Source organism: Podarcis muralis, chromosome 5 (assembly GCF_964188315.1).
Source record: "Podarcis muralis chromosome 5, rPodMur119.hap1.1, whole genome shotgun sequence".
NCBI lineage: Eukaryota > Metazoa > Chordata > Lepidosauria > Squamata > Lacertidae > Podarcis > Podarcis muralis.
The window spans coordinates 43676390-43692197 of NC_135659.1; the positions used below are offsets into that span (position 1 = coordinate 43676390).

The following is a 15808-nucleotide window of genomic DNA, read 5'->3' on the forward strand; positions in this document are numbered from 1 at the left end:
TGCTGGTTTTCCACACAAGTTTGGGTTGTTTGTTAGTACTTTGTACAGGACCCTGATTTCTTTGACTATTTTTATATAGTGCTTAGTACCATATTTTGTACTGCAGAAATAAAGACAGAACCTCACATTCTAATCTGAGCTGCAGTTGGTAATGCAGATTCCCAGAGTCCCAAATTATGTTTATTCTTCTGAATTAGAGATGCTGCATTTTATGCTTGCTAGCACGAGCATTCATATATAGTTGACTTCTTAAATAATCAGTTGTCCCTATACATTATTTATTCCTCGATTCCGGAATATATTCCCATGATATCTACCTGGGTCCCTTGATCTACCAATGCTCTCGGTTTCTGTATCTCAAGTCTCTACAACAACCAAGTAATTCTGCTATTGAATAATTCTAAGTTTTCTTTTAAAGCCCTCTCCTCAAAGATGGCTTACAGTTTGCTTGTGGAAACCTTTCTTTTTAGTTTTTGTAATGTATTTTAGGATTCCCCTTCCTTGTACCCTGAATGTTTGCTGATATAACTTTAAAAACAAAGCAACAAAATCAAAATAATTATAGTGCTGCATTAAGAAAGGGGTGCGTGACACTCCTCTTTTGGCCTTGGGAATGCTGTATGATGTACGGATGTTTCTCTTCTTGTTAATGTTCTGTCCAAGGGTGAGCGCCGGCAGTAATTTTATATATTTTTTGTGCTTTGTTTTGTTTAACTGTCTCCTGCTGCCACTTTGACAATAGGAATGACAGTAGGGAGCAAAAATGAAAGGAACCAATTGAAAGAAGCACTTTGCCACTGTTGTAATTTTGAAATTGACAGCATCTTTTTAGTCCAAAGTCTCAAGGAAAATGCAACTTTCCTCTTGGCCTCCTATTGCTTCCCTAGCAGGGAAAGACATTCTGTGATGTTGAGGAGGCAGTGGGAGGCCAAATGAAAATAATTTCTTCTTCAAAAACGTTGGATTGCAAAAGGAAAGCAGTGATTTTGCTTGCCTCTGGGACACGTTTTCTGCTCCCCCGTTGGCAATAAAAAGTTGGTACATAATTTTAAGTCCTTTGTTGAGGATCAATTTTATTAACTGAATTCATTTCCACTCTTAAATACTACTGGTTCCATACAGTCTTTGATCACGCAAACTATTATTATTATATTATGACTATTTACATCTTACTGTTTGTTGTGGGTGGTAGAATACTACTGAATTCACTGACAGAGTATAAACATTCAATTTATTTTGACTTATTTTAATTTAACCATTCAATTTGCTGCTTGCCTGGGACAAATAGTGACTGTCCTTGGTTGAGATCAACCTAAGTTGCTTCAAGCTGCGAACACAACCAGCGTTATGTTGCAGTGTGTTTAGCAGAGCCATAGTATGGAGGCTCAGCATGCATGTTCAAGCAATAGCAAGCCAGTAATACTAAAACAGGGAGAATGAGAAAATGCATAGGATGTGAGGGAGAAAGGGGGGGGGGGGTTTCTTTCTCAGTATTCTATTGCCCTTGCTAGAATCTTTGCAAAACACAAAAGACATTGTGTTTGCCTCATCAACTGCCAAAGCTCCTGTCTCTTCCCTTCGTAATGTCTTGTTGTGCCCTTAGGCAGGCTCATGGAATCCCTGAGGCAGACCCCTTCTGACCCTCATCTGTATAGGCCTTCTCTGCTTTCGTGTCACTGAATGATTTCCCCAAAGACTGAGACACAACAAGGTCTCATTTAAAATCAGTAAGACACCTGACTTCAGGATCAAGGTGGAAACTCCCCTTGAACAATGCTTAAGCAAGTTATTTTTATTTACATAAAAATGTATAGACCACTTCTTCATAAAACTATACAACTGGTGAGCAAAATATACAAATGCAGTGGTACCTCGGTTTATGAACAGCCCTGTTAACGAACTACAGTGGTACCTCAGGTTACCTGCCGCGCCGCCGGAACACGATTTCTGTTCTCATCCTGAAGGAAAGTTCTTAATCTGAAGCACTATTTCTGGGTTAGAGGAGTCTGTAACCTGAAGCGTATGTAACCTGAAGCATATGTAACCTGAGGTACCACTGTATTCTGTTTACGAACTCCTCAAAATCAGAAGTTGTGTTCCAGTTTGCGAACTTCACCTCGGTCTACAAACAGAAGCCAAATGGTAGAAGGGCACCGGCGGCGGGAGGCCTCATTAGGGAAAGCGTGCCTCGGTTTAAGAACAGATTTGGTTTAAGAATGGACTCCAGCATTTTCAGAGGCAATAAAGAACTTCCCCAAACTTACTTTGTTTCTTTTTCTTTCTTTTTTACTGCCTTTCCATTTTTCATGGTCCTGATAGCAATGGTGCTCCCTGGAGGCCTTGATTTGGCGGCAGCTGTCATTTCTTCTCAGATAGTGGAACGAAAGAACTGCCCACAAATATGTTTCATCATGAAACTGTGCTCCATAGTTGGAGTGAGGGCCATTTCCTGTGTACAGTTTACTGAATCCTGAGATGTTAAAATGGTAGTTGGCCAAACCTTGGGCAGCATCACCTCCAACTTTCAGCCTTCCTCCTCTGGGATTTCCCTTGGGGGTTCCCTGGCTGGCGTCTCCCACCACTCCTCATCGTTCAGCCAGTCCCTGAGAGCTCACCACTGATTCTTGCCCCCTTTATGCCTCCATAAAATTGCTGAAATGGATCTGCCGTTTGCATCCTGAATATGTAGGGAGATAAATTTTGGGGAGTTTCAGCTCAGCCCTAGATTGTTTCATTGTCCAATCATTCTTACAACTGCCCTCAACATTTAACCGGCCAATTTACAGTGCCCTCAACATTTAACCGGCCAATTTACAGTTGGCCAATTTACAGTGCAATCTCAACCATGCTTACTCAGAAATAATTCTTATTGAATTCAATGGGGGCTTACTCCCAAGTAAGTATCATTAGGCTATATTATGCAAAGTTCCATGTTGTTTTCTTTTTGAACCAAAAACAGTTTCATCAAGTTCACCAACTAAAAGAATAGGCAGGGAGGGACTGCTTAACTATATCCTTTGCAGTTTGGTAATCATTTTCCACATGCTGCTTTTTACCTGCATGTGGGAAATCAACTTGGTGAACAGCTTGGTGGGTGCCATTTTGAGCACACATCCTCCAGTCACAGTCCAGCTCTTGAGGGCAGCTTTTGCTGCTGCTTTTCAGTGAGAGAGAATGGGGGGAAATACCATTCTGTATGTCACATCTAGTTTGTCCCTATATTTGAGCCAAGGCCCATCAGGACTTAGCACTGAACCTGCTTTTTTTTAATTATGTGACTTAGTCCTTGAAAATGTGAAGCAGTAATAAAGAACAGCTCATCTCTAAATATGTAAAGATTTTATTTCTCTCATGACTCATTAACCCACAGTCTGCTCAAGCTCTACCAATGGGATATTCAGAGGTAAGGGCCTTAGAGTCAGACTTTTCACAACTGTTTTATAAATCAACCATCCTATTCAGCCTACAGCAACTTAAATTGATTTCCTCTTTTCATTTTCTCCGTTGCAATGATGAAGAGTTGACGTCTGTCAAATTTTGCTTGTGCTACCTTCTTAAACTCCTCTTGTCCTCACGAGCAAGTTCAAACATGTGCAGGATTGAGCCCATCAAACACAGTAGGATTTACCACTCAGAAAGCTTGCATAGGAGCAGGCTGCATGTTCTTAAATTTTCTACATAAGTGGGCTCCAAAGCTAGACTTTTGCACTGCAAATGCTCTTCTATACCACAGGCACTCTAATGAAATCTCCACTTTAATATTAACAAACATTTATAGAAAAAAAAGCAGAATTGAAACATAATTGCTTCCGGCTGTTATGGTCTTTCTAGAAATAATAATATAACTTTATCTTGAAAGTCCTAAATTCAAAATTAAAATTCATCAGTCAGCTCTTTAGAACTAGAGTGTGAAATTGATCATCTTTCTTTGTTTCCATTACCCTGGAAAACATGTACTCAGTCAGTGTCTCCTGCAGTAGACTTCCACTAAACAACCCCACTGAGATTTATCTAAAAGTTTAATCAAATGTAATTTATACAGAGGTCATCACGGTAATTTTGCCCTCTTGTCTGAATCACAAATTCCGGTTTGTGCTATTAAGAAATAATTCAATCTGCCATTAGTTTATCTCACAAAAATGATGAAATGCACACCTCAGATATCTACTGTTATTTGCTGAGGCTTGGGTGGAGAGGGAAACCCTTAAAACCAAACAAAACAATCAAAAGAATGAAAAAGCAGCACACCTTGATATACACAATTGACTTCCATTTCAAAGTCATGTCTAATATTGTGGGAGGGATGGTATAAAATGGCAGATTGCAAATAAACACAGAAAATAGCCCTTTATTATACCCTTGGTGCTAGGAATTGAGATGTACAGAGGCATTTGAATATAGTAATGCTATTCAAGTACTAATCATGCAAAGTGCTGTAAAAAGCTCTCAACTGGAGTTTACCATGAATGACAATGCTAAACAAAATGAAAGCACTGCTGAGATGATAATCTAAATAACGTGATGGTGTAGTTAAGGTATCACTGTATTTCCACATACAATTATGGGTAATTTTTTGAAATGCAACTCTAATGGAAATTCACCTAAGCTCTGGAATAATCTTCATAAGTATAGTCCTATTGGGTACAAAATTCTCATCCTCTTGAAACCAGTGGGAGTTTAGCAGCAGTTTAAAATAAAAATAAAAATGGGAGCAGTGTCAGTTGCACTGTTCACTTCCAAACAAACAAACAAACAAACAAAAATGTTGCACAAAAATATAAACACACACACAAACACATGTGCATGTTGCTATCTCAATAGGAAGGAATTTCCCACCGTTCTCTTAGTAAGCAGGTGTTAGAAGAACTCTGCTGGGAGGAGCAAGTTGATCTTTGTTGACATCTGGAGACAGGAGTTCACCTTGAATTTGAAGCAGGTGTCAAGCACCTTCTAAAAGGAGTGGATAGGCTATATTCCTGGGCAGGTCCCACGAGAAGGAGCCTTTGAAGAAGCCAGCTAGGATGGCGGAAAGGCTTAAATCAATGTATGAAAATGTACATGGAACTTAAGTTAATGACAGACCCATTCAATTTTGACAGGTGGCTTTTTGACACTATAGCATATGAGTAGAGATTCTTTTTAATAACCCTTGGGTAATTATCTGTGGTGGTGAGGTGGTAGCGATGGGAAGGGCCACAAGCTCAGTGGTAGAGCATTTGTGCTGCATGAAGAAGGTTCCAGAAAATTATGCATGCTGTACATTTAGAACACATCCTCTCCCCTCCCCCTCCCCCCACAAAAAATGCTTGGAACTGTGGTTTGTTAAGGATGCTGGGAATTGTAGCTGGGTGAGGGATAAACTATACTTCCCTGGATTATTTTTAGGGTGTGTGTGCTTGAATGTGCTTTTAAATCTATGCTATGTATGCAGCCTCACTTATTTATGACCTTGGAGGCTGACAAGAAAAGAAAGCTAGATATATGTTTGTTTAAAGTACTTTAGGTATGAGGCTGACTTTAGGGGAAGTGGGTTGGACTAGATGCAATGGCAGGGGAGCTTCTAAGCTTACAGGTTCTGGCCTCCAGGACAGAGTTGTTTTCACAGAGCCTAGGACTTGCCGATCAGAAGGTCGGCAGTTCGAATCCCCGCAACGGAGTGAGCTCCCCTTGCTCGGTCCCTACTCCTGCCAACCTAGCAGTTCGAAAGCACGTCAAAGTGCAAGTAGATAAATAGGTACCGCTCCGGCGGGAAGGTAAACGGCGTTTTTGTGCGCTGCTCTGGTTCTCCAGAAGCGGCTTAGTCACTCTGGCCACATGATCCGGAAGCTCCCTCGGCCAGTAAAGGGAGATGAGCACCGCAACCCCAGAGTCGGTCACGACTGGACCCAATGGTCAGTGTTATGTACTGATGTTCTCACCCTGGGCCAGCAGGGGGATACTGCAGATAGTTATGCAAATGAAGGATCGGAAGTGACGTTCTGTGATTGGATAGTTTGTATGCAAATGAAGGATTGAAAAGTGACGTTCTGTGATTGGATAGTTTTAGAAAGTTGCAACAGTTACAATTGTTCTGGAGCTCTATATAAGCAGGCTGACTGAGCTCCTCAGTTAGTTCTGTTCTGGCATCTGTATAAAGAAGAGCTGTTTGAAGAATTGCTGTGTCGTCTGATATGTTCACCCACAACTTAACAGTCAGGGGTCCCTTTACCTTTACCTTTACCTTTACTATTCTCTCAAAATTTCCAGGGCTTCTGAATGGTATCTGGCCTACCTTTTGACAAATATGAACAGATTATTAACAGAGATTGTGGCTAGATTTCTGGCTGCAAAAATCTGACCGCTAATTAAACACATCAAAATTTTAATCTGATTGTGTTATTTACTTACCCCCTTTTTAATGAAACTTAGTCTTAGTGTCCACATTATGTATTGTGTTGTATAGCTTATTTTAGACATCTTTTATATATTCCTGACATCTCATATCACATATGTATTACAGCCTATTTTAATGTATTTAGGACATGTATTTTACATGCATGGTTCTTGGTTTTAAATTGTTGGGTCTATGACCATATAATAAAGAGGTAGATTTGAATAAAATTCTGTTGCATAGTGTGGGGAGGAAGAGAGAGATTTCGAAGTATTCCCCATTAGGTAAAAGATGGGGGAATCAAATGCAATCCTTTCCTGATTGAGGGTTAATCTTTTTCTAAGGTGTTGTAGCACCTTAGAGGTCATTCCTGACTGCAGTGTTTTGTATTCTCACCATGTCTGCACTATAAAAATGCTAATTGCCTCCACGAAAACATAGAGTGTTTACAGCGTGGCTGTGTGTGCTACTGGATCAGATCCCTTTGAGGTTTGAAAAACATGTTACCTCAAGTTTATAATCTGAATGTATGACAGAGAGTGTGTGGGCAGTTTATTAGTGCAAAAGACAGGGCAGTGTCATACTATAGAGCCTTCTGCTTAAGGCATGCTATTGTCTTTGCTGATAATATCGTTATACATTAAAAGTTTAAGAACCAGATGATTCACACTATGCCCAGAGGGGCACTTAGATTTAAATAAAAGAATATAATCATTTACTCTAGGTTATGGGATGCTGCTAAGAAATGTTTTGCCTTTTTAAAAGAAAAAAGAAAGAAAAAGAAACAAGATTGGAAGTCTGATCTTTTTTAATTTCGAGCTATTCTATTTACCCTGAGTCTCATCCAGGACAAGGCTTCTTAGTGGATCCTGAGCTAAAAGGACAGTGGACAATTGAGAAGCCTGTTATGCTTTTCAAAGACCCTTATGAGTAGAGCTGTAACAGACACTAATTCACCAGTTTTGCAATGAGCTCTCCCTGGTTTGAAGCCTTAGGCTCCCTGATCCACAAAACCCCCATTCTCCATAGCTTGTGTCCGCAGAACTTGGTCTCAGCCTCAGTTTTTGTTTTTTACTTGATACTTCTTTTGTTCCACACCATGCCTCTAATACTCATAATCTGTCAGCACTCCCATGAAGATTCGAGACAAGAAAGATGGGTGACTGGTTTATTAAACTATAACAACTATAGGATCTGCAATCAGAATAATTCAACCAAATTAACAAAAATCAATGAAGTGTGGGAAGTGAGGTGTACTGTTAGCAGGGTTTCAACTCCCATCTCCTGAGCCAGCTGCCAGACACATGCTGTGATCACACAGCAGGGCCTGAGAAAACTCTTTCCCGCTCACTGCGTACTCCTTTGGGATATGAACCTGACATTGATACCATGGCCCTGTTGGCCAATATTCACCCGAATGCACCTAACAGGCCCACTCTGGCTCCGATAGCAAATGCAACCCCCCCTCCATACAGGGACAGAACAGAATTTGTTATCTACCTGTCTGGAAGCTATGCCCATCTATTATGAATGCCCTGCTTCTTAATCTTGAATATATGTTGGATACAGGTTGCCCAGTGAGAAAGAAACTCTGAATGCTCAGATGTGTTTCTTTTATTGTTCCTTTCCATATTCCATGACTCCTGGTGTGGAAGACAGTTCCCAGGCCTGAGTCCTGTTGAATACTAGTATACATTAAAAGCTCTGGAAAGGTTTATGGACTGTTACCTGAATGCAAGGTGAGGCTTTCACACAAGAATATGATATAAATCAGTGATTTATAAGACATCTTTCATCATCACTTCTGGTGATCTGTTGGTGAGAATAAGTAGCCTCAAAACTATTCAGACCCCAGCTTTAATTTCCAAAATAGGTTCTATGGTCTTAGTTCAGTTTTTATTGTTTTGTGTAAATGTCATTGTTTCGTTGTTGTGTATGGGAGGGTGGGAAGTTTTTGCTAGCTTTTTGAGCTATGTAAAACAGCCAGTGGTAACAGGACTGCCTTTGCTTGAATTGCAAATTCAAAAATGCATTGAAGAGCTCTGAAGATTTATCGGTTGACTGAAAAGGATAAAGACAACCAGGTGCGATGTTCTAATTCGACAGCAAGCGACATCACTGCTAGTCACAGAGGAGGAATGTTTCCATATGGCACATGCATGTCTTAAAGGAGAACAGCACTTACACAAATTAAATGTTAGTGGCAAGACCCCTTAAAATGCTTCAGATACAAGGTCTTTGCAAACACCTGTACAATTACACGTTTTAATTAGCTAGGCTTAAGTATGCCATTGTATGAGCACAGTGTGCAATATCTGCTGAGTCACTTATAACAGCATCAGTACCAGTGTATACCTGTGTTTCCCAACCTTGGGTCTCCAGCTGTTTTTGGACTACAACTCCCATCATCCCTAGCTAGCAAGACCAGTGGTCAGGGATGATGGGAGTTGTAGTTCAAAAAAACATTTGGCGACCCAAGGTTGGGAAACACAGGTATGGACACCTGGATTCAGCAAGAAGCACATTGCTGTGATTGAGTTCTGGTAATATACATATGGTACATGGGTAAGTAGTAATTTGAGATTTGAAAGATATTTCACTTTCCTCTGAAAACTTTCAAAGATATGCATCATTCAGTAAAATACCTCTGGAGGTAAACAGCCACAAGGGTAAATTACCTATATGAGTAAGAGAACAGTGAAGAGGAAAGAAGGGATATGTAGAAGCAAGAAAAGAATATACATCGCAGGGCAGAAAAGCTGAATAAGGCTGGATGCATCTTTAGGGAATAGAAAGCTGGTCAATTAATTCTGCTCTGGGCTTTCCATGCAGCCTTCCAAATTTGTTGTTCAGCTTAATGACGCTTTTACTCTTTCACCATCCCATGCAGTATTACAATATATTATAATTCAGAAATGCATTATTTATGCTGCTTTAAATCACACCCAGGGATCTTGTTCAATATGTTCCCTTTAAATGCTGTCATGTGTAATGAGAATATGCCTTGGCAAGGGGTCTCTTCAAATGTTACTATTTCCATACATCCCTGCGTGTGATAAAGAATGCTTACAGGTCTCAGGTATGACATAAAGCCTTTCACAGGAGAGATCCTGTGAATATGACCCTGCAACACAGAATCTGCTTTTTTTAATGTGAAAATTTAGAGGTGTGCAAATCCAAAAAAGTCCCAACTCCATTGTGTTTAGAGCTTTGGAGGTGAGAATAGTATATGAACAGAACTGCACTTAACATTACCTTAAATTTAGAATGGGAAACCCCCAAATAAGGTTTTTCCCCTACAGACACTGCTACTTTTATTTCATTTCTGCTTTCCTGCTTCCACTTTATATTCCTAAGGATGTCCATGCAGAGATGGTGGAAAGGGCTTGTATAAAAAGCACAACATGGACTATGCATAATCAAAATTAGACTTACATTAAACCACAGAAATGCTTATTTTAATCAGTTGACTAATGGGTTAAAATCAAAGCAAATGATTAACTAAACAGATGGCAGCCCTTATATCTGTATTCACTCTTTTCAAGGATTTTTTTAATCCATTTGTTTGGTTTTAGCATTCATTTATTCTATTTTCATCTACTTTATAAATATGTGCCACCTCCGTAGTTTACTGATCAGCCTTTCAATTGTATCAAAGCATGTTATTTCTCATTATACGGTTTTTTAAATAAATGCTGAATATGCACAAACGATATAGGAAATTCATGTAAGTTCATAGAACTGAACATCACCAGGTTATAGGTAGGGGAAGTCTAGGCTCTGCCTGGTTCAGAGGTAGACAGCATCATGCCTTCCAGATGTTGTGATCTAGAGCTCTCATGGACAGTGGTCAAGAGACTATGAAAATTGTAGTCCACAGCATCTGGAGTGTGCTGTGATGACCATGCAAGTGACTAGATAATCAGAAGCCAGCTAGAATTTAAGTGTTCCAACAGTGAGTGAGGAGTAACTGTTGTGCCACATCACACAAGCACACAGAAGAAAGGACTGTGGCAGTGCCTAACTTGTTAGATATAATGAAGATTGTTGACAAAAAGAGTTTGCAAATTAGATTTTATTTACTGCAAAACAAAATAATTGAGACAAGAATGTTTACACACATGAACGGCATGTAGAATAGCCTGATGGTGATGTTAAGCATTGTTGTGCATCCAGATGTGATTTCCCCCCCTCAGAGCTTAGTGTCGCAAATGTTACTTTATTGCTCTTAGCACTCAGTAGTAACATCTGCCTCAGCATTTCCCTCCAGCATAATTTAAAAATTACTTACAGTTTCTGACTCATCATCCATGTGCCATTAGTCTTTTAGAAAATGTTGTTTAAGAGCATGAGGACACAACCATTTGATAAATACTGTCTGGAAATTCAGACGAGAACTTGGTGTAATAAGGAGATGATGTGGGTGGGAAACTGTGAGGTTTTGTTGGCATCTCACCAGTTTCCTTACATGTTTGAAACTAATCAATCAGCCACAGAATTTACAAGCTGGCATCTCCCAAGAGGAAAGCATGCAGGGGTCCTAGTGATTTTTATTGTATTCTTTTCAAAAGCATTTGTGGGGATGGGACAGGAGGAAAAACAAATTTTGGAATTATTATAATTTTCTTAGAATGATGTGTATTGTTTTATGATGCATAATGTTTTACTTTTACTGCACTTTGCTGAAGTTGTTGCTGTAATTGTAGTTATTGTGCCCTGTCCTTGGAACCGTTTGGTTGTAGGGCAATAAACAACAACAACAACAACAACAACAACAACAACAACAACAACAACAACTATTAAACTCTGGGCAGCTTACAACATATAAAAGAATTGTAAAACATTAGACATTAAATATTTCCTGATACAGGGTTGCCTTCAGATGTCTTCTAAAAATAATAAATGTGATTATTTTTTTAAAGTGGAATGTTGGAGGTTGTGGTTCTCAGAGGTTCAAAGTTGTGGGGAACTGGCAGCATTGTTAATTTGAGTTGAAGGTATCATACATGTTACTTGGTGGATTGATTGCTAGATTTTGACCTGGGATATCAAAAGTTAAAATCTCAGCCAAACCTGAGTGGCTGGAGTTGGGCCAGTTCTTCTCTCTCTTTCATCCTAGCTTATCATGCAGGGCTAATTGTGAAGGCATGTGGAATAATGATTGTAAAACATGTTGCGTAGTAGAAAATTTCGTAGCAGCTGCAACATTCCACATGGAAGGCAAATGATGCTCTTGCTGGCGACCTCCATTGGGGATAGTCTGAGAGCTTGTACACATTGAAGCATTTTTCAGCTGTTAATCCACATTTTCCCCATTTGAATTAAACCAGAATAATCTAATTTGAATCTGTATATGAGGAGCAACTTTCACCTTTCCGGTTTATACCATTAGTTGTTCACTGTTGTGTTTGTTCCCGTCTTCTAATTTATTGTTTCCATTATGCCAGTTACATACTGACAGAGCATGTAGACAGATATGCTATACATACAACTTGCTGTTGTTGTTCTAAAAAACCCACCCAAAAAGTGTGCGGAAGGACATAGGTGATTGTAAATTTGCTTGTACATTTTTTTGAAACGCATAGCAGGATACGTACTGAAGGACCTGCATCAGCCCTCCTCTATTCCACTGCCCTCTGGTGTGTAGGAGCCATCAACTAAGTTGTTTAAGCAGATTGCTGTTGGTCACACTTCAGTAGTGGTGGTGGTTGGGAGATAACATCTGTAAGATGGATTGTGGCTTTCAAAGTTGACTTGACTGGTATGCACTAAAATAATATTTAAAAATTCAATTCATTCCAGTTAAGGAGTAGAAATGCACACTACCAACACACACACACACACACACACACACACACACACACACACACGGTTGCAGTCTGAATAAAAATGGTTCAAAAACTTGGACTTTGATAAAACATATAGACAACAAAACAGATTAACACATCTAACTGGCCTGTAGACCTTTAGCTTTTCTACTGCTTTCATAAAATTACATGCATTTCAAAACTGCACCTCTCTCTTTTCAGGTCAGGATCGCAGCGAAGCCACTTTAATAAAAAGGTTTAAAGGTGACGGTGTTCGATACAAAGCAAAACTCATTGGGATAGACGAAGTTTCTGCGGCACGAGGCGACAAGTTATGTCAAGATTCCATGATGAAATTAAAGGTGTTGTGAAACTCTCCCCCCCTCCCCAAAAATGTTATTGATCAAAGTATTACTTATTTGGACTGAGCCATTTTTATGTGAAAAGGGGATTTGAGGAGTCAAAGAGCTACCTGAAACATCACTTCCAACAATGTTCTTGCACCGATTCCCTGGTGTTTGGAGCCCTGATAGACTGCTTCATTGTCAAATTTTTTAAAGCCCTTCTTCCTATTAAAAGTCATGACATGGCCAATCAGATTTAGTCACATGGCTGTATCAATGCGAAGAAATGGAGGAAAATCCGCTTTGCTTGCCCTCAGTGACATCATCACATTGACTGTGGTGATAATGGCACGGGGAAGACCAAGCACATTTTAAAGGGGAGGGAAATACGTGAAGAGATTTTGGATTCAAAGATCCATGCCTTTTGGAGGTCATTTCTTATTTTAGATCAGGGATGGGAAACCCCTAGCCTTCCTAATGTTGCTGGACTGCAGTTCTCACCATCCCAGGCTGTTTGTCATGTTGGCTGGGATTGACAGGAGTTGGAGTCCCAGAACATCTGGAGGGCCACGGGTTCCCCTGTTTTAGATGGTGCAGAAGCAAATGTTCCCAGTAAACTTATATGTATTCGCAACAAAATCTCTGATCCGAGAAACAACATTGTCCATGCAAATGGGGTAAGGATAAGGGACATAAAACAAAGCAACATAAACGTGCAGTGGAATATGATGTACGTATTTATAGTTTATATGTTGACATTTACTACACACACATCTTGTGCTGCTACAATATTTTTGTCCGATTCTTTAAAAAAAGAAGAAGTTGGAAAGGGATTTTAAGTACTTGGTTAAATTAAGGAAGAACCCAATTTGAAAGGCTGGCTCTTTTTGTGTCTAAGCAGCATGTACCATGGCACATGCATAAGATTAAACTGTTTGTAGTTTCTTTCTCATTCATTCCTTGGTTCCATCTGCCAACAAGTGGTTTGGGAGCTTCTGGCTGTTAACAAGGCTAGGCTGGCCCTTTTGTCTCCATCCCAGAGGGTCTCAATTTCCATCTCTCCTCCAAAATGTTTGATTCCTGTTAGCATAATTGAGAGACTTGCCTGTGTAATGTTGAGAGGTTACTAGAACCAAAAGAAACAGGTGGTGTCACAAATTCAGATTGCTGTTTGCTCCTGCTCTATTGGTTTTTACCTTGTACTGGGATGATTTTATTTATTTCTTTTTAAATATTCATGTCCTTCTGCTGAAAATTTACCTGCAGCATATTAATTTGTTTCTACTAAAGGCATCCTTATTTAATGGCCTACATGAAGGGCATAGAACCTGGCCACTTGCATTTGGACTCTGGGACAAGTCACCATTTGTTCCAAATTCCTGCCATAAGCTTGCATCATTTGATAGGGATGCCCTCTTGTATCAACGGGGCTATGACACCGCCCTTGAATCCCTGAAGCAAAAGCTTTGGGACATTTCACATAGCGACCTGCGATCTCGATCTCAAGTAATTTTTGGCCTGATAGCAGCAGGAATCCGATATGGGTACGACTTTCAGATACCCTCATATCTTAGGAACCTGTCTGTACCAACCTATTGGTGTTTATTTACCAAAGCCAGACTAAATGTATTTCCATTGGAAGTGCTAAATGGTAGACTGATAGGCATCCCTTATCAGAATAGGCTTTGTTTATGTTCTCAGGACGTTGATTGCATGAAACATATTTTATTGCATTGTGGACAGTATGAGCAAGCAAGGGACCAACTGATCAAACACCTACTGGCAAATCTGCTGGGAAAATCTGAAGCCTCCCATATTAAATATCTTTTGGTTGTCAGATCTAATGATATTACACTGGCCGTGGCAAAGTTTCTCTTGGAAGTTAAAAGGAACAAGGATCATAATGCTTGAGACAAAACAAAATGGCCGCCCCAGTTCCTCTCTCTTTTGTAGTTGGCTGTCTTAATCGTATTTTGTTCTGAAATTTTTGATGGGTTTTTGGACCACAATAAAGATTTAAATTTAAAATTCATAGGGATGCAGTGAATGTTAACTTGTGTGTACAGAACAGTTCAAAAACATGAGTAGTGGTTGCATATTATTATAGGAATATTTGTGATGTCTCACGATAAATCTCCAGAAAGCAAAAATCACTGCCCCAACAAAAAAAAACTAGCATTGTCATGTTATAATAATTTGGAATGCAAAATTTCTGTGCTCAGTGGGTGAAAAATGAACATCATACTTTAGCTGCAGTTCATTCATTTTCAGCACTGTGTTCTTGTTATAAAAAAAAGTGTGCCTAGACATTCTGTTGCGTCCATAACCTAGGTTTAAGGCACCATTTAGCTCCTAGCTTTCATATCTTGGTCTCTAACACTGATCGGAGAGTATACATTACTCTTGTTGCCTTGAGCTTAAAAATAACACAGGACTGATTGAATGTCTCAGGGTAGTTAGCACAACTGAATGGATGTGCAAACAGCCTGATTTAGGGTTGTGTGCTGGAGAGCTGCTTTCAGTTCTGGGATTAGTAATTTGTAAGCACCACATATCAGAGTCTGCAAATATTACTGCTGTGAATAGACACCAGAAATATTGATGAATTTTTAAAAAGTGTACATCCAAATAGCATGCTTTTGTCAGTTTCACATTACAAAACATTACTGAAAGTAGATACTCCAAATATATATTCGTTTCCATGGCACCAAGTACAATATATGTAGAAAATACAGCTTCCACCTCTAGAATATCCATGCAAGGACTTCTAAGTAGTAAATCTAATTTATTAAACAGAAACAAACAATAATGACATATAGAATGACTATATGTGGAAGCAAAGCATCGTAATAGTATTAGTAAATTTTGTACTCGATGTCTGCAGTTCCTTTCCTTTTATTTTCTCCAAGTTTCTACCTATTCTTATCTCAGTTTAATGCCTCTTCTTCTTCCTTCACTCACCTTAGATAGCCTAGTTTCTGAGACTTCTTCCCAGTCACCACCCTGCCCCACACAGCCGCTCATCACACCACATTAGCTCATCAGTGCTGTCACAAGTTTGACTGTTGCAAGAACAGTGTTATACAATTAAGCATGATGCTCCACCATAACTAGATACCATAAAAGGGGATCTGTAACATTTTAAATTTGATAGATGCTGAAGTAGGGCATTAAAACTAATGGATTGTATGCATACAGCAGATTAGGTGGGGATACTTTCTAAACTGTACTGCCCAAGATTAGAGATTGTGATGCCACATGCTTGAATGTGTCCTCAAGAGAAAAAA

At 39.5% G+C, this 15808-nt stretch overlaps 1 protein-coding gene across 14 annotated transcripts in view; it reads left to right on the forward strand.

The window, feature by feature from the left end:
* DAB1 (DAB adaptor protein 1) overlaps positions 1–15808 on the forward strand; it is a 570912-nt gene that overhangs the window by 484993 nt on the left and 70111 nt on the right. For all 14 annotated transcript variants that reach the window (XM_028733330.2, XM_028733334.2, XM_028733343.2 and 11 more), the window contains one exon: positions 12400–12539. In XM_028733330.2, the coding sequence (XP_028589163.1) occupies positions 12400–12539 (140 nt within the window). The remainder of the gene's footprint in view (positions 1–12399; positions 12540–15808) is intronic.